Genomic DNA, 17,209 nt, shown 5'->3' on the forward strand with positions numbered 1-17,209 from the left:
ACATTTAATTACTTATTCATAGGGGACTCAGGCTTGTTTACTTTTCTCTTTAAAGGATAATAAGGATATGGAAGAGGAGATGGATATAACAGTAATTTGATATCTATATTATTGGAACAAATATATTTTATACATACATACATTATACATCTTATAGCCTTATTTGTAGCCATATGTTGTCTGAGGTCATGGTTCTTTCGTATGTTGACTCAGTCATTGACTGAGTGCCTGACTGACAGATATACCCATATATACACACATAATACCATTGAAAAGCGCATTACCAGAGTTCAAGTGCCATGGCGGCGTTTTCTTTTTGTTTTTGTTGGCCTGGAAACGAGCGCAAAATCCATCAGAAATTTTATTGTTGTTTTTACCAAGTTCTTAATGCCATTTCTCTTTCGTCTTAACCTCTTCGCCCTATCATGACTTTCATCAGAGCGGCGCGGCCCTCAGCTCTGCGAGTCTAAATTAAAAGCATACTTAGAGGCGTTTAATTACTTATTCATGGACGCTTGCGGCCCCAGTCTTGATTGGGACGACGGAGCCGCATCAACCACCTCCCACCAAAAAGAACCTATTTCTTGTTGTTTTGTTCACCCCTGACCGGGTGCCATGGAGTTTAATGTCGGAGCTGGGGGTAGCAGAGAGTTCCCTAGATTGTTTGATCGAATTTCAGTTCCCCAGTACATCTGGCTGGCAGTTTAAATTGTAATCCTGACCCGCGTGCGTATATTTTTTAGAAAAAATCCCACAAGATGGATGACATGAAGAGGCCGTCAGTGACCGGTGGCACGGTGACGATAAGACCACGTCTCATATACGGTCTTAGGTCGGATGTCATTGGTAATATCCATTTTAATCTGACCAAGGAGGTCATTTATCCTGTAGAGGGAGTCCTGGCATTTCACGATTATGTCCAAAACAAGCAACGGTTTCTGAGGTGAGTCTGTGGCTGTTTATTTGTAAGTTTTGGTTTTTAAATTTTCTTGAAAATCTCCAGATTACCAGAGGATACTCGACCTGAGGTTATTGCCATAAGCTCGCATCGCAAATTGTTGGCTGTGATGGAAAGGCATTCTAAAAAGTGAGAATTGAATATACTAGTTGTGTTACCCTCTTTGTAATCCCCATATAGTGGTCGCTATATATCCATTTATGAACTAGCCACCCTGAAGAAGCGCCGCCACTTGGAACTGCCTGCCAATCACAAAAACAGTGAAGTCCAGCAAATGATATTCACCAATGACTCCAGATCGGTGGCTGTGGTGACCAAGCCGCCAGAGGAGGCGGTTATCATGCTGGTTCTGGACAAGACGAGCACCATTATCGAGGGAAGAGCCACAATACCGGGGTCCCACGGAGGTGCAGAGTGTATTGCCGGAAATCCGAACGATTGCAGTTTTTTGGCAGTTGGAGGCGAACGAACCCTGTTACTGATGAGCAAATCGGAAAGGGGTTTCAGCATCAGCAATAATCTGAAAGTCAAGTATCGGGTCTGCTCAATGGCCTTCCTGTCGCTGGACCTTCTAATGGTGGGATCTGCAGATGATCAACTGATTCTCGTCGAGAATGGGGAACACAAGTTGATCCAAAAAGCCAGTGATGCGGATACAGTGGATCTGATGATCGACCAAGAGGTCTTCGATCGTGATCGGGAGTTGCAGGATCAACGTTTTGTGACCACACAGCCAGTTACTTTGTATGACCGGAGAGTCCTTTGCATGACCGCCTTTCCCAAAGGATTCGCCTACGTCATTTTCAATAAGGTCTTTGTCTTTGAAAGAGTTTCCAAGTTTAAGTTCGAAAGGAAAACCATCTTAACTGTGCCGACTAATTTGTATTCAGAGCCGCAGTACCAGATCCGGAATCTGGCCATAGATCACAAGCAGGAGACGGTGATCGTGACGACAGCTCACTCTCAGATCTACGTGGGCATTCTCATAGTCCCGGAGACGTTAAAAACCAAACACCTGAAGTTTGAACCTCTGGGCGTGCTCATCCATACGGCGGAAATAATAGCCATATCAGTGTGCGCCTGGAAGCCCATCATCATGACTGCCTGTGGGTGGAACTCTCAACCATCCTTACATAATTATACCTTCTAATCCAAGCTTTTTACAGCCAGAGATCAGACCATTCGGATCTGGAACTATGAGACTGCCCTTGTGGAGCTGGTGAGGAAATTCCAAGTCGATGTCAACATTGTCGAGCTGAGTTTGACGGGTCAGATGGCTGCCATTGGCTTTTCGGATCAGCTCCGTATAACCCAGATCTTTATGGATGACTTAAACGTAAGATTTCAAGCCCTTTAAATATATATCCTTTAATCCTTGCTTGATATTCCCTTTTAGATTGTAAAAACCTACAACTTTCCGCACTGCAATGCTGTGCGGTATTCTAATCTGGGTCACCTGATGGCCGCCGCCTTCGACAACAACATTGCTGTCACCTCGGTCTACAAACTGGATGTGATGATTAACCTAAAAGGACACAATGGCATTGTTTTATCCGTAGCCTGGTCGAAGAACGACAAGTACTTGATCTCAGGCGGGGCCGAGGGTGCCATTTATCTGTGGGACATAGAGTCGGGTACCCGAGTCCAGGAGATAGTACAGAAGGGCACTGAATACGTGACCGTCTCGTGCAGCTTCGGCGATCCTTTCACCATCTACGCTGGGACTAGTGTGGGCACGATCCGTGAATTCCAGGACTCGACTCTGGTACGGGAGATCACTGTTCCATCCAGGAATAAAGGAGCCGTTACGGATATGTGCTTGGCCCGATCGGATCTAATAATGTTCATATCCGATCACGAGGGTAACCTGTTCAATATGCAACTTCCGTTCATGGAGGCGGGTGGTGGCACCTTCACCAACTTCCGGTTCTTCGATGGGCCAGTGAACAAGATGCGATTCTCCTACTGCGGCAACATGCTGTTTGCCATCTCCAGCAAGGGCACCTTGGCCATTTGGACAATGGACAACATCGAGGGCAAGGTGCCCTATATGGATCAGGATTTAATGCGTAGCCAAGAGGTCCTGATACCCCGGAGCCAGCTGAACGACAAAATCGAGCAGATAGCCAACCTGGAGTTGCGACTGAAGCAGCAGGCGGAGGAGTTCCAGTACCAGTTGAGCCAGAACGAAATCTTTGATGGCCAGCAGTTGCAGGAGGTGCACAGGAGCTACTGCTCGGCGCTGGAGGAGCTCAAGGAGCTGAACAACGAAATCGAAGCCCGGCATACCGAGGAGATGAACCACATTACGTTCCAGATAAATTCCATCAGAGAGGATCATCGCGTCCAGTTGGACACCCTGGCCACCCAGTACTCCGAGCGAATGTTGATCGAATACCAGAAGTTCACCAATTTGCGAGAGAATATGTTGGAGCTGCGCGAGAGTTACGAGGATAAGCTGAAGAACTCCACAGGCACTCTGCAGGATACGGTGGAGGCTCTGGAGAACAACTACAAGCAGCAGCTTAATGAACGCAAGGAGCTCATCCGCGATCTCATGAAGGAGATGCAGGACAAAAAGGACGAGTTCATCGAGTACTGCCACGAGGTGGAGCTCGAAAATGATCGTAACATGGTGTCCACCCAAACGGAGTATGAAAACAAGTTGACCACCGAGAGGAACGAGACACAGATGTGGCGCGGTAAGGCGGGAGTCCTGCAGAAGAAATACGAGTCTCAGAGCAAGGAAATCGACAATCTCCTTGAAGAGGTGGAAATACTAAAGGAAGAGCACCAGAAATCCCAACGCAATATAGCAAAGCAGCTACGAAACATTGAAGATCTGCAGAAGGACATTGCCGATCGGGACTATGCCATCAACGGCAAGGAGAAGCGAATCCAGGACCTGCTGCACAAGAACCAGGAACTGGACAAATACAAACAGGTGCTGGGCCACAAGATCGCCGAGTTAAAGGCCCAAATAGAACCAAGAGAGTTCCAGATCAACGACAAGCGTAAGCACATCATTGAAATGGAAGCGGAGCTGGAAGGCCTGAACCAGAACAATCTCCAGTTGGAGCTGCAGTTGAAGGAGATGCGCGACAAGTACCTAAGCAATTCCATCGAACTTCGGACGGAACGCCACCGGGCGAAGGCCTCGCGGGAATGTTTGCATGCCATCTGCTCGGATATCTACTATGTGGCCGGAGAAATCAACTCAAGCGAAGGCCTCAAGAAGGCAGTGAAGGAACTCTTCCGTAAACACGCCTCCGACGACGAGCTCAAGCGCTTTGTCAGCCTGGAAGCGGAGGTGAAGGATGAGTTTATGCGACAGCGCAAACAAATCGAAAATGTCCTTGCGCGATACAAATCAGTGGCCGAGGACAAGACCGTGCAACGGAAGTACGACAAGCTATTCAAGGAGAATGTTGTTCTGCTGGAGGAGATCGAAAAGCTGCAAGAGACCAACAAAATGCTGCGCAGCAAAGTCAAGGAAGACATGCGACGATCGACGGGTCTAAAGAAATAATCATAGTCTATAAAAATATGTATTTCACATTGAACTTAACGAAATATTTAGTTGAAAGGCTATATATATATACAAAAAATGGCATTAGTTAAGAAGTGTAGATCTAGGCCTCGACCAGGACTTTTTTGGGTTTGCTGCTTATTGTTTTGCTCTTTTCTGGCTCCTCCTCCTCCGTTTCGAGTACGTTTTCCGCAGGAACAGGCAAATCTTCTGTGGGCACGTCTGGCAGTTGGGCAGTCTTCTGCTGGTCCTCCTCCGCCTCGAGGGCATCCAACTCGGCCAGCACATCCTCCTCGTCTTGCTCCGTTAGCACATCCGTCAGTATAGCGTCTATCTCTTGCTGTTTTTCGATGCCCTCTCGCGTCTCGTCCATGATGCGTTCCACTTCGTTTATGTCCAGCAAATCGTGCACCTTCTTGAGGGCTGCGTTGCCCGCCTTAAGGCCATCCAGCACCTTCATCTCCACCTGGGCGAACTCCAGGTCGGCGGCAAGTTTCTCCAGGTTCTCCAGCTGCTTGTCCGCGTTGGTCAAGAGACTTTCCTGGTACTTTTTCTTTCGCAGCAACGACTTGGCCCGGCTAAAAGATTAGGTGGAGATAGTGATGATCTTATCCCTTTTATATTTAATACTTACTCCTTGCGACCCTGTTGTAGACACTTCCTGGCCAGCAGTCTGTCATTTTCCAGCTGTAGTTCTATGCGTTTTTGGTACTGCTTCAGGCGATCCCGTTGCTGCTTTAGTTGCTGAAGTAGGGAAGTTTTGGGTGGTTAGCTAGGCTAACTAGACTCTAAATTAGCCATCTACTTACTAAAACTGCCTTGTCCTGGTCGGTAATTCGGCTAGGAGCCGTTTTTTTGCTACTTTTCCCAAACAAAGCCCCCATGACTCAATTAGTATAGCCAGCTGACGTGTTTCAAAGTGTTCCTAACGCCACCCGGATTGCAGTGTGACCAGTTGCTGCAAATGAATCGTTTTGCGGCAAACGGCTATACTGCATCCAACGGCTGATCAACATTTCTGATAACTTATCATAATCCAAATCAAAATCGGTTCAAGGCACCCCCCTGCCAATGGAGCAGATCAGGCCGCATATTCTAATCATTGAACCCTTCTATGGAGGAAGTCACAAGCAGCTGATTAGCACCTTAGTTGATAGTTTACATCCGGAGGAATATGAGATATATACTCTGCCGGCTAAGAAGTGGCACTGGAGGGCACGAAGTTCAGCGCTTTATTTCTCCCAGGTCATTCCGCAGGATCATAGCTACCGGGTTCTGTTCACCAGTTCCGTGCTCAGTCTCGCGGAGCTGATCGGCATCCGGCCGGATCTGGCCACGTGCCGGAAGGTCGTCTACTTCCATGAAAACCAACTCATCTATCCTGTGCGGGAAGTCAAGGAGCGGGACTGTCAGTACGGGCTGAATGAAATCCTCACCTGCCTGGCAGCCGACTTGGTGCTTTTCAACTCCCACTTTAATCGAAGCTCGTTTCTGGACAACGTGAAGCCCTTCCTCAACATCCAGCCAGACTTCCGGGTGAAAAACATCCGCGAGAAGATTGAAAGTAAATGCGAAGTTCTTTATTTTCCCATTAACTTTAAAGTCTTCCCTGATCAGCGACCAGTTGAGGATTCTACAGATACAAAAGACGCCCTGCATCTGGTCTGGCCCCATCGCTGGGAGCACGATAAGAATCCGGAACTCCTGGTCGAAGTGCTGCTGGAGCTGGTCAACCGCAACGCTGACTTCCAGGTTACCATCTGCGGTGAGAGCTACCAGGAAGTTCCGGAGGCTTTCGACAGCTTAAAAGAAAAGCTGGGCGAAAAGCTTATTAACTTTGGCCACCTAACTCGGGATGAATATGTGAGGACTCTGCTCTCCGGCGACATTGTTATCTCCACAGCCATACACGAATTTTACGGCGTAGCCATGCTGGAGGCGGCTTACTGCGGTTGCTATCCACTAGCCCCCAATAAACTGGTGTATCCGGAAATCTATCCCAAGGAGAATCTTTACAACACAACGAATGCCTTGGTGAAGATGCTTTCCAACTGGTGCAGAAATCCAACCGCTTTTCGGAGGATTCGTGATAAATTTCGGATGAAGTTCTCTTTTGAAAAGTATTCGGCGCAATTTCTGGTTTCCAGATATTTTGAGAAAATGAATATTAAAGAATTACGACCAGAAAAAATAAGTTAAAATTGTTAAAATAAATTTTTAGTTCTCGTAACTCTTTGGTTTATCTTTTTAACTCTATCTTTACCCTCTTTAAAACAACACTGTTTGTACAGTTAATTATTCCGTTTTTATTCGCACTTGCGTGCAAACCATTTTCAAATTGTAAAAAATAGCTCTAATCCAAATTGAAAACCAGACAGAGTAGTTTAACGGTACGACTTCTGGTAGCGAGCACGGGCACCTGGACCGCCGAACTTCTTGGGCTCGCAGCGACGCGGATCGCCGACCAGCAGGGTTCTGTCGTACTGAACGAGAATGTCCTTGATCTCCTTCTTGGAGGCCTCATCGACGTCTGTAATGGAGAGAAAGAAAGGCTTATTAGTTATCGTACAGAGATATTTGTTGAAATTATTAACTATGAGTTTAAAAGTGTGTCGATGAAGCCTCAAAATAGCAATGGTCAGATCTGCCGACTGCCCTCTTTGATTGCCTCATGCACTTGTTCTTCCTTGCTCGAGTCTTTCACTGGAAATGGCAGAGACTTCCAACAAAAATCTGGGAGAAGGTGCCGGATACTACAGTTATCGTTCTAGTGTTCCTGAAGCATCACCCAATCTGCTCATCAAGGAAGCAACTTGGTTGGTATATGCTCATAATGTGGTTCGTTCTGCCTTTCTTTAATGTCTTATAGGAAAAGGTGAATAATTCCAACAAAAATCTGGAAGAAGGCGTCTTAAATCCAAGTGTTTCCGATGCATCACCCAATCTGCCCACTGAGCTAGCAGCTTGGTTGGTATATGCTCGTAATGGAGGTCACTCTGGCCCAAATGAATCATTTGCAAAAGAGACTGATTTCTCTCAAACAAAAACCTATTAAGGCGGGTGGGATTACTATCTTGCTTGAAGGATACTTACACTTCTGGTAGAAGGCAACGAGGGCCTTGGAAATAGCCTGGCGGATGGCGTAGATCTGGGCTACATGACCACCACCGTTGACGCGCACACGGATGTCCACGCCGGCGAATTTCTCCTGCAAGAATAAGGATTTAAAGAAGGGTAAGTAAAGGGTACTAGAGAGGTCCCAAACTAATGTAGATTGGTTTAATCAGATATAAAAATTAATCTCATTTGGCTTCGAATTCGGGATAAAGGTTATCATCATTTGAGGCTTAAAAGTCTGGTTTTCTTTAAAAACAAACAGACTTTTAGCCCAACTCCTTATATTAAAAGGTATTCTTATCACAACTCACCTTGCCGAGCAACAGGAGAGGCTCCTGCAGTTTGTATTGCAGAACCTTGGGTTCAATCTGCTCCAGGGGACGTCCGTTCACCCTCAGGAGACCGTTGCCACGCTTGCAGTAGGCGACGGCGGTGGCGGTTTTCTGTAATAATCAAAATCACCATTAAATTCCATTCAATCAAATGAAAGTCAGTAAAAAAAATCCATTGAAACATTGAGCACACAAACATAACCTCAGCGGCAAGCGAAGCGGTAGCACAAAATAAAATCTACCGCCTTCAGACGCGCTTTTCGTTTGCGACACGTGCGAAAACTTCACTGGATTTTGCGATTTTAGCCACACAAACCTTGCGTCCGAAGACCTGGACGGCCTGCACGGGTTCTCTGCGCTGCAAAAGTCAATTGTAACCATTAGTAATGAACGAAATCTTTGTTTTTTCACTGGCACAAATACCTTCTGCTGCATTTTGCTCCGCGAGTTGGGTAGGAAAAGAGCGGAAGTCGCGTTGACAGTTAGTGGGACCAGATTTTTGCTCTAGCTGTCAGTGGGAAATATACCAAAAAGCGCCACCTAGCGGATAGTGTTGTATAATGAATGATAAAAGTGGGCATTGGAATATAGTTTTTTTATGCGTAAAACTATATAAATAGATTTTCCTTACAAGCCAGTAAGCTCAAAAACATGTACAATAAAATAGAAAAAATTTAATTAAAAAAACCACTAGAGATAGAAAACTACACTCAACTAGGCGAAAGTGCCATCACTATAAAAATCGATAACAGCTATCCAAAGAATGAAAAAACCAGCGTAATAAACGTTTTAAGTGCATCAGTGTGGATACTCCTTAAAAACTGCTGAGCGTGCAACAATTGGCAAGCGAGCCATGGTTATCTGTGCTGCTGCCGTGCCACCGGAGACGAGGCAGCATAATAAGGAGGTGAAAGAATCCCCCGAACTAATCGATGACCTCGGTGGCCCTGGCCAAGGAGAGGGCGACAAGGCAACAGGAGACAACGATCGCGAGGAGGGTGAGATTATGGACGAGTACGAGCTAATCATATCATCCGAGGACGAGGAGTTTAAGCTGCGCGCCCGCATCCAGCAGCTGGAGGAGAACAACAAGGATGTGGAACGGATGGACATGCTCTCCGCCAATTTGGCGCATCATTACAGTAAGCAACATGTTGTTGGTTGTGTGTGTATCTAAAGTACATCTCCGGGGGATTTGGGGGGTTTTCACATCGAAATCTGGTCCCATTTAGTGCATTTTAAGAATATTTTTAAAACTTTTAAAAACAAAGCAACTGTAACTTTTATTTATCGCCTAAATGACAAGGTTCCCCCTGGTGGGTTGATTTAGCTTGTTCGTATTTGTTACTGATTCCTTTCTGTCAGGATATATTAAAACTATGTTGCATCTTTTCGTAGGTTACCCCAAGCCATTGGAGCGTTTTCAACGACGACCGCCAAAATCGCCCGTCCATGTGCTCTCCGATGTCTCCAGTCTGTCGGAGAATGAGTTGGACGCCCAGCGCAAGGTCATTAAGCAGAAGCTGCGTCGCATGGACTTGGCCAAACGGTATGGGTCGGGGATGCACACCGAAAACCGCAAGAGTGCGGCCAGTAGGCGCTACAAGCATACGTTGCCTCCGCGACGACGTCCTACCTACCCCCCTCAGAATTTTCACCTGCCGCGCCAATACCATTCGAATTCGCCGAGTTCGCCGCCCCATCATCAGGATTCCATTCTAGTAGAGTCGCTGGACAGCGTTACCGACGACGAGCTGCACGAGTACGACGAGGACGATGAGAACGAGGATGTTTTGGACTTGGAGAGATTGAAGCTGAGCCGGGACAAGTTACGAGTGGCCCTGGCGCAGGAGGAGCGCCGGGAAATGTACAAAAACAGTCTGCGCGACCGACTACAGTGTCGCCTGCGTAAGTCGCCCAGTCCCAAGTTCACAAATGAGTTCCAACCGCTCCCCCAAAATGAACTACCTTTGCCACAAATGCCACAACACATTTCCGACACCGAGGAAAACACAACGGAGCAGGCGACTGCAGGGAAAGACGAAGATCCTGCCGAACTGAAGCTGAGACTAATCGCCCTGAAGTCAGCGATGTTGAAGAAACATTTTGCGCGAAAAAAACGCGATGCGGAGCGGGCCTACTCGCCCACCGATATGATCAATCGGGTGCATCCTTCCATATCCAACGTGGACGACATCGACGACCTCATGGAGATAAGTCCGGCCGCATCCCCAGAACGGGAGCAAACTCCGCCGCGATATTCATTAGCGGATGTGGAGGACACCAAGCCCGTGGATATGGACCTGGCCGAAACGGACAGCGATGACCAGCATAGGGATTATGGGGGCTGGAATATGTGGGGGAACAATTGGAACAGCTTAGAAACGGCTGGAGGCAGTTGGCGGTGCTTTATGCCCAACTCCCTGCCACCGGTGTCCATGCCCATTGTGATAGATGAGGACGATGAAGAGGATATCAGGACGCATGATCAGGGAGGCAGGCTGGAAAATGTCATATTTGACGATGACGAAGAGCCGCCTCCACCGCCGCCATTTCACATTCCACAAATGCATCTGGAGGACGAGGATGCGCAAGATGCCATGCATCTGGTCGATCACCATTCCAACCACAGCTACATCACGGACATGCAATCCGTTTCCATGGAGAACTCACAGACGCGAATGCGATCACATAGCGAGTCCAGTGACGACGAAGCTGGTGCTTTGCGGGCCATGCTGCTCTCAAACTTGCGTCCCATAAAACCGCCTCCACCTCCGCCACCCCCGCAAGAGTGCCCACCCTCTCCGCCACCCGAGGACTTGGGTCCACTTCACCCATGCATTGATCTACTTAGGGAGGAGTCGAACGCCAGCCACGATTCGGATGATCCGGAGGAGCTGCGTTCTCTTCTTCTCTCTAGCTTAGCAACAAAGAAAACTGCGAAGCCATGTCGAAATGCCAATCATGGCTTACCCGAGATACTCAAGAATGCTGTGAAGCGCTTCCAAGCCAGCGTCTTTCCCTCCGTAGAAGTGCTCGAACCGGCGCGGGATCAGTATCCCATCCGTCGTGAGTTAAATGAACCAGAAAAAGTTCAAATTGGAACTGTTCCGGAACCACAGACAGCTCCAATCCCAGCACCCCTTGCCGAACCTGTCGAAATCCCACAGCCGGTAGAGAATCGAACTAAAAGTCAAACCTTCCCTTCTTCCAAAATCATCAAAATCGTCAAGCCCAACAAGGTGATTAACAAAAAGACAACGACTAAGCGGAAAATACCAGTTGATGAGGGTTCCGCCACATCTTTGAGTATAAAGCGTCCGTCAACGTTGATGATCAAGGAGCCTAACGCTCCGCTTCATAGTCGTTCGTCAAGTACGTCCAGCACCCGTCTTATTACGACCGTAGATCCAGCCACTATTAGGGTGAAAAAGTTGGTCATCAGTTTGGGCGAAGAATCGGCAGCCAGCGACGACGAATTGGAGCTGAACTCGTCCAGTGCCTACATCAGTTACGCGGACATCGCTAGTCCCCTGAGCCTGGCCATGGGCAGTGCTAGTGGATCGACCACCCGATCAAATACTCCCACGACCGAGATTGCAGATACGAATCCCGCACCGAACAGCAACCTCAGGCGAACTGTCATTAACGATTATTTTGAGAAAAAGATTGACGATTTCCTGAAACAAGCCCGATCAAAGGCGCCTGTGACAAGTTCGCCAGAAAACAGTTCGCCTGTTGAGAAAGTGCCAGAGAAGCCGAAGGTTGCCGAGAAACGGCCAGTGACTCAGCCTCCTAAAATCCTGCCTATAAAGATTTCTCCAGGAGTAGGTTATCATACACTTTTTTGTATCTGAAATCATTAATCTTCGTCTTTATTTACAGGCTGTGAGACACTTGCCAGTGGCTTCTCAGAAGGAGTACCTGCGACTGATCGAGCGCATGCAAATGCTGGAGAAGAAGAAACAATTGGCCACCAAAACCACACCCTCAGGTGTCACGAGCAAAGCTAGTACGATGGTTAAGAAATTGCCAGCCAAGAATCCGTCACAAACCGGTGCATCCTCTAAAGTAGGGCCGAAACCAGTCAGGTCCGCTGTTAAAGATAGTATCAAGTCTGTGGCAGCCACGGAGACTGCCAAAGATAAACCTCCAGCTGCTAAAATCCCAAAGCCTAATCCCAAAATAAATCTGCCACCGAAGGAGAGCCGGCTAAAGGCATTCGAGAATTCGTTTAAGAAAATAGGGTATGCTTTCCGTAGGTTCAGTTTAGGGCTAGTGATTTCTAAGCTTTTAGTTTCGTACAGGGGCAGCATGATAACCAATCTGGAGAAGTCACTGCAACTGGTGGAGGAGGCGAAGAAGTCGAAGGTGATACGTCTGCAGTGTTCGCAGCGTCTGAAGGAATTGTACGCGGAAATGCAATCTGTGAAGCAGGCTGTCAAGCAGGAGGAATTGAAGTTGTCTAGGATTCAGCCAGAGATTCAGGCCAGCCACGAGATAATCATGTCTCTGAAACAGAAACGCCATAAACTCTACACGGCGGCCATGGACCTGGGCCGAGGATTAAGGGGCGATGACTACAGGTACTACCATCATCAACCACATCAACGACCTGAACGGCGTGGGAAAGCTGGACCAATGCAGATTGCAGCAGCCACATCAAACAAGAGGGGCAGGGGAAAGGTTCTATGCGACTATAGGTCTGGTTTTCTTGCAGGTTGATCGACGAGGGCAAGCCGACTATCACCCAAAAATCCACGCTACTCACCAAGGAGATACGTCTCTACAATTCCATCGCGAAGTACGATGACCTGAAAAAACTAACTGCTGTGGAGGATAGCCAACCAAAATCTGTGATAGAACAGGAGGGAACCACTCCCACTCCCACGCCCCAAGCTCAGGAGCCTCCCGGAGAAAGGCCAATGGAATTGGAGGAGCCAGAAGCATCGGATGCAAATCGATCTAGCATAGAACCGGAAACGATGCCTCTAGATGTGCGTGGAATTCGATTTATACAAATTGCTTTCAAAAAACCTAATGCTAAGAACTTTATGAAAGGCGTTGCTCTTAGCCTTCCTAAGAGTGTGCGCCACTCTTCACTGCCGAGCGGTTTGTGGCAAACAAAGAACTAACAAACTGGTTGAGTTTATTTTCAGAATCAGGCGCAGTGCCAGCCGAGTGAAGCCGAGGCGGTCGCCCAGACGGGGCCCTTCACTGTGACCACGATGCGGGAGCTGAGGGAGCACACGGCTAAAGGGGTGGGATGGCCCAGGGACCAATATTTCTTAGCCTACCAAACGCCCATGTCCCGTAACTACAACAGGTGAGTTACAATTTGTTTATTCCTCGTCTGGTGAAAGTATTTTCTTTTCTTTTTTTTGAAATTTATTTCTCTAGTGACCTTGATGTCCACGCCACTATTTGTCCCTTCGATCTGATGGGACGCTGCGAGGATGCGGACTGCTCCTACCTGCATTTAGCTCGCCCCGATGGCCACTCGGCCATCGGCGAGCATGAGCTGCCAAAGTCAAACCTCACTATTAATAACTAACAAAAGAAAAACACTCACATAACCACTAAAAGCAAACATAATCTTAAAAAAAAATAGCGTGCTTGAATTCTGGTAAGTTGAACTCTTCACGCGACTTAATATTTAAATGTTGCTTTCAGTCAACGTTAAAATCAAAAGAAAAAAAAACAAAAAAGAACAAATTGAAATTAAAATCCCTACAAATCAAATGCTAAGCAAACCGAAGAGAGGATGATCCGATGGCGCCCCAACGAGTGCAAAAAACACAAAAAAAAAGAACAAAGATTTACAAAAAAAACCAATCGTTACAAGGTTATACCTTGTTTGTTATATAGATTTATATATACATCTCCATATATATAACTATACATATATAAATATGTATATTATATATATGAGTATCCCGTGTAGTGCAAGTTCCGATATTCGACGGCGCTCGATGATGATTTTCGGGCTTCGATACGAACGGATGTGCATTTATAAGTTTCGCTTTTGGTTTTCGTTTCACACTTATTATTTTCGTCAATATTTTTAAAGAGTTTGCCATAAAAGAAGAACAGAACTGTTAAATAAGTTCCATTTACGCGTATTTTTAAAAAATTTAATATATGATTTTGTTTTATTTGCTTGCTGATGGGAGAACGTTATTATATCACTGAGAGATGGCCAAAAATATATATTTTTTCGTTTTGAAATCACTCCTACTATCCATTATTATACATTTGTAATTATTATAAAGTTTTCTAAAAATCCAAAACAAATGAATTTCCAACACAAAATTCAACAAAAAAATAGAGATGAAATAAATAAATAAAAAATACCAAAAGTATGATGTTTTTTTTAAAGGGGAAGGATAATGAGTTCAAGTAAGATAATTTAGTCTTGTTTATTTTCTAAATATATACATAATTTAAGTTAAATACAATAGGTTATCACAGCCAATAACGACAGGAGTGCGAAATAATTCAATTTACACGGTTTGGTTCGCCGCCTGCACCCAGAGCCTTCCACTCAGGAAAGCCCTTCCTCCTACTGGTCGCCATAGAAGACATAGGCATTGCACCAATCCTTGATGCCGTCATCGTTGCTGCAGCACATGGGATAGATGATCTGGGACTTGGTGACCTTGGCACATCGCATACACAGCTCCATCGTGGCAGTGTCCTTTTCGCACTGCTGCACCTTCAGGATGGTCTCTTCGGAGAGATTCCCGTGATACTCGCTGGGATCAACGCTGGGACTGTCCATCATCGAGGGTCTCGCGTCGACACTTAGTATGAGGAGGGTCGTTGCCATCAATAATATACTGCAGAACATCTGCAATAAGTCGAAGATGAAGCAATTTATTAATTAAAATATTTTCGGAGGAGACCCAATCAGAGTCTGTTTGAAGCGCTTTTTTCAGGTTTTCCCTAAACATGGAGCTCCAAATCAGAGCCAGATTGAACGAGTTTAATTGGATCATTGCACGTTTATAACAAAAATTATTTAGATCTCTTCACTTTTGATAGATTTTATGAATTAATTAAACTCGATTGGTTGGGATGAGTGTTTATTGTTTGGCACCGCCTATAAACCATTGTGGAGCAAATAGCATTATATATAGGTTTATTTCGATCGTTGATTAGAGCTCTCAGGCATTATCATTTTGGGTGTTTTGATAGACTTTGTATTCAAATAATTAAAGTCAGGGACAGGAGAGTTTCCTTACTTTCTTAGCCATTTCTGTTGAGCTCCGATTAAATAATACTTTCTCTCCAATACCGCGACGAAAAATCTGTTAATCGCACAATTTTATATGATTTCCCGATCTGCTATAGTCCGCAACTGGGAGCCAGTGGCGATGGAGCATTACTTTTTATACACGAGTGCCGGAGGCAACAAACGCACCCACCAGTCCGTCCATCCACCCAACCCACCAATCCACCACCACAACAATAACAGTCTCGAGGCCCGTCAGCTCGGCCGAAGATCGTGTTGAGATCGTGCAGCATTCGTGACACACAAAATTTGATAGGCCAATACCAGGTACTACCACTATCTATACTTACGTGCGCCAGATGGACTAAGGAGTACGGTGGGTTTGGCCCATCAAGATAATAATATCAACTGGAATTTACAATGGCGTTTTTGGCGGATCGTTGCCGGCACTTAGAGAACTAATTTCTTTAAGACAGGAAATTTAACTGTCTTTATCAAGTTCCAAAAAACATTAGTGACCAATATTATAATCACTATTGATTACTGAAAGCGGTTACTGATCAGATTAAGGATCATTAATGAAGTTTTTAAATAGTGGGGGTTGGTTGCCTTGGGCTTTTAATCTAAATCTTATAAAGAACTAATACAAAAAATAGCTATATCATTAGTAGAGAATTATAATCAGAGATATGTTAGTTTGGAAGTCAAATAACCCATCTATAAGAGAATATGGGATGTACCCAAGAGGGTTCCGGAAATCCCCTTTGATTAATAATCTTTTAAAAACTTTTCAATGCAATTCCCAAGGAATGTGATGTTTATTTTTTAATAGTATTATTATTATTTTATTAATTATAATTCTATAATATATATATTACATATTTAAACCACCATAAAAACTATTCAAAGCGTTGATGTTGATTATCTATTAATTTTTCCCGCTTAATTCCGCAGTGCATTAGTATATATGACGATCGAGAGAATATGTGACCGCATACTTAGTTCATATTCATGTTGCGTAGACACCAGAGTCAATTAGTGAAACATCATGTTGCTGATAATGTGATTTCATGGGCGCCTAACTGATTAAGAGCGATCACTCTGATCTGAGGAGCTTTGCAATTTTATTGTGCAATGTCTCGGTCAATTTTACTTCCGGCAATAAATCGAAATCTTTGGGGATACTCGGAAAATATATGATCTCATTTTTCTTTTTCAACTAGCTTACAATTTATTGCCTTTATTGTTCTGGACACTAATTAAAGGTGTGACATTGTCTGTAATTCTTGGAATCCACAAAGGGGTTTTCCCCTAAAAAGATTTGAATACCTCCGAGTGATGGAAACTTTTAATTGGTTTATTTTTCTCACTCTGTTTATGCAATATTTGTTGCAAAAATGTATACTTTTTAATGGGTAATTCAAATATGCGAGTGATTAAATTATTACAATTACTATTCCTAATTAGTAGGTGATTGGGAAAATTTCAAACTGACCGAGCAATAAAATGCGCCCTTTCGAGGGAACCTTGATCCCACCTTGATAGTAAATGAATGAATTGTAAACAAATCAGTTCCTGCCCATAATTCCATTCACATTCGATCAGATATGGAGCTATATGGGGGATTTTTCATTTAAACATGATAGTATAGTAAGTGTAGAAATGTCAACAAATCGGAAGAAAAGTGTGGGGACTTCTTGAAGGGTACTTGAAACCCAATTTATTTGAAGTCCCTCGCATTTGTTATACTAGAGCCCCAGTCCATCATGATTTCTATATTTGAAGACCTAGTTTGTAATTATACTAAGCAAACAAACAATGCTTTTGCTGATTAGACTAATCAATTAATCTGCAATTTTATTGAATCCATTTAAATATACATTGTTATAAAGTCAATACGTATATTTTGAAACAATATTTGAACAAAAAATAAGAAACTCTTCTTAGGAAATCCATATATCCAGGGCAGTGGCATTTAATGCGACTCTGCAAATAATAAACAATACTGACTCCTTGGCCCAGACAATGAACTTTGGATC

The 17,209-nt window shown here is 45.0% G+C and overlaps 6 protein-coding genes across 8 annotated transcripts; 3 read left to right on the plus strand and 3 right to left on the minus strand.

Annotated features, from left to right (window-relative positions):
• The first annotated feature begins 621 nt into the window (after positions 1–621).
• On the plus strand, positions 622–4,587 carry LOC6495856 (cilia- and flagella-associated protein 57). Its single transcript, XM_001959680.3, has 5 exons — positions 622–943; positions 1,004–1,087; positions 1,139–2,064; positions 2,125–2,294; positions 2,355–4,587. The coding sequence occupies exons 1-5, from the start codon at positions 759–761 to the stop codon at positions 4,485–4,487; spliced, it is 3,498 nt and encodes a 1,165-aa protein (XP_001959716.1). The 5' UTR covers positions 622–758; the 3' UTR covers positions 4,488–4,587.
• Positions 4,491–5,456, minus strand: LOC6494765 (charged multivesicular body protein 6-A). The gene is made up of 3 exons (XM_001959681.4): positions 5,297–5,456; positions 5,122–5,231; positions 4,491–5,065 (listed from the first exon to the last, which is right to left on the minus strand). The coding sequence occupies exons 1-3, from the start codon at positions 5,369–5,371 to the stop codon at positions 4,591–4,593; spliced, it is 660 nt and encodes a 219-aa protein (XP_001959717.1). The 5' UTR covers positions 5,372–5,456; the 3' UTR covers positions 4,491–4,590.
• A 13-nt stretch (positions 5,457–5,469) lies between these two features.
• On the plus strand, positions 5,470–6,717 carry LOC6495857 (glycosyltransferase-like domain-containing protein 1-like). 3 transcript variants are annotated; one of them, XM_014908030.3, is made up of 2 exons: positions 5,470–6,051; positions 6,105–6,717. In XM_014908030.3, exons 1-2 carry the CDS (start codon positions 5,559–5,561, stop codon positions 6,113–6,115), a joined length of 504 nt encoding a protein of 167 aa, XP_014763516.1. In that variant the 5' UTR covers positions 5,470–5,558; the 3' UTR covers positions 6,116–6,717. The 3 variants fall into 3 exon arrangements, with proteins under 3 accessions (XP_014763516.1, XP_032307141.1, XP_001959718.2); XM_032451250.2 differs by having other exon boundaries at positions 6,112–6,717; XM_001959682.4 differs by having other exon boundaries at positions 5,470–6,717.
• Positions 6,718–6,773: 56 nt separating this feature from the next.
• LOC6494764 (40S ribosomal protein S16) lies at positions 6,774–8,505 on the minus strand. The gene is made up of 5 exons (XM_001959683.4): positions 8,360–8,505; positions 8,253–8,294; positions 7,916–8,047; positions 7,581–7,695; positions 6,774–7,017 (listed from the first exon to the last, which is right to left on the minus strand). Exons 1-5 carry the CDS (start codon positions 8,369–8,371, stop codon positions 6,872–6,874), a joined length of 447 nt encoding a protein of 148 aa, XP_001959719.1. The 5' UTR covers positions 8,372–8,505; the 3' UTR covers positions 6,774–6,871.
• A 129-nt stretch (positions 8,506–8,634) lies between these two features.
• On the plus strand, positions 8,635–13,770 carry LOC6495858. Its single transcript, XM_001959684.4, has 7 exons — positions 8,635–9,078; positions 9,335–11,763; positions 11,822–12,183; positions 12,244–12,522; positions 12,657–12,933; positions 13,096–13,262; positions 13,337–13,770. Exons 1-7 carry the CDS (start codon positions 8,790–8,792, stop codon positions 13,488–13,490), a joined length of 3,957 nt encoding a protein of 1,318 aa, XP_001959720.2. The 5' UTR covers positions 8,635–8,789; the 3' UTR covers positions 13,491–13,770.
• Positions 13,771–14,330: 560 nt separating this feature from the next.
• LOC6494762 lies at positions 14,331–15,338 on the minus strand. Its single transcript, XM_001959685.4, has 2 exons — positions 15,181–15,338; positions 14,331–14,786 (listed from the first exon to the last, which is right to left on the minus strand). Exons 1-2 carry the CDS (start codon positions 15,190–15,192, stop codon positions 14,499–14,501), a joined length of 300 nt encoding a protein of 99 aa, XP_001959721.1. The 5' UTR covers positions 15,193–15,338; the 3' UTR covers positions 14,331–14,498.
• Between the last annotated feature and the right edge of the window lie 1,871 nt (positions 15,339–17,209).

The sequence above is a fragment of the Drosophila ananassae genome, chromosome 3L, assembly GCF_017639315.1.
Source record: "Drosophila ananassae strain 14024-0371.13 chromosome 3L, ASM1763931v2, whole genome shotgun sequence".
Classification (NCBI taxonomy): Eukaryota; Metazoa; Arthropoda; class Insecta; order Diptera; family Drosophilidae; genus Drosophila; species Drosophila ananassae.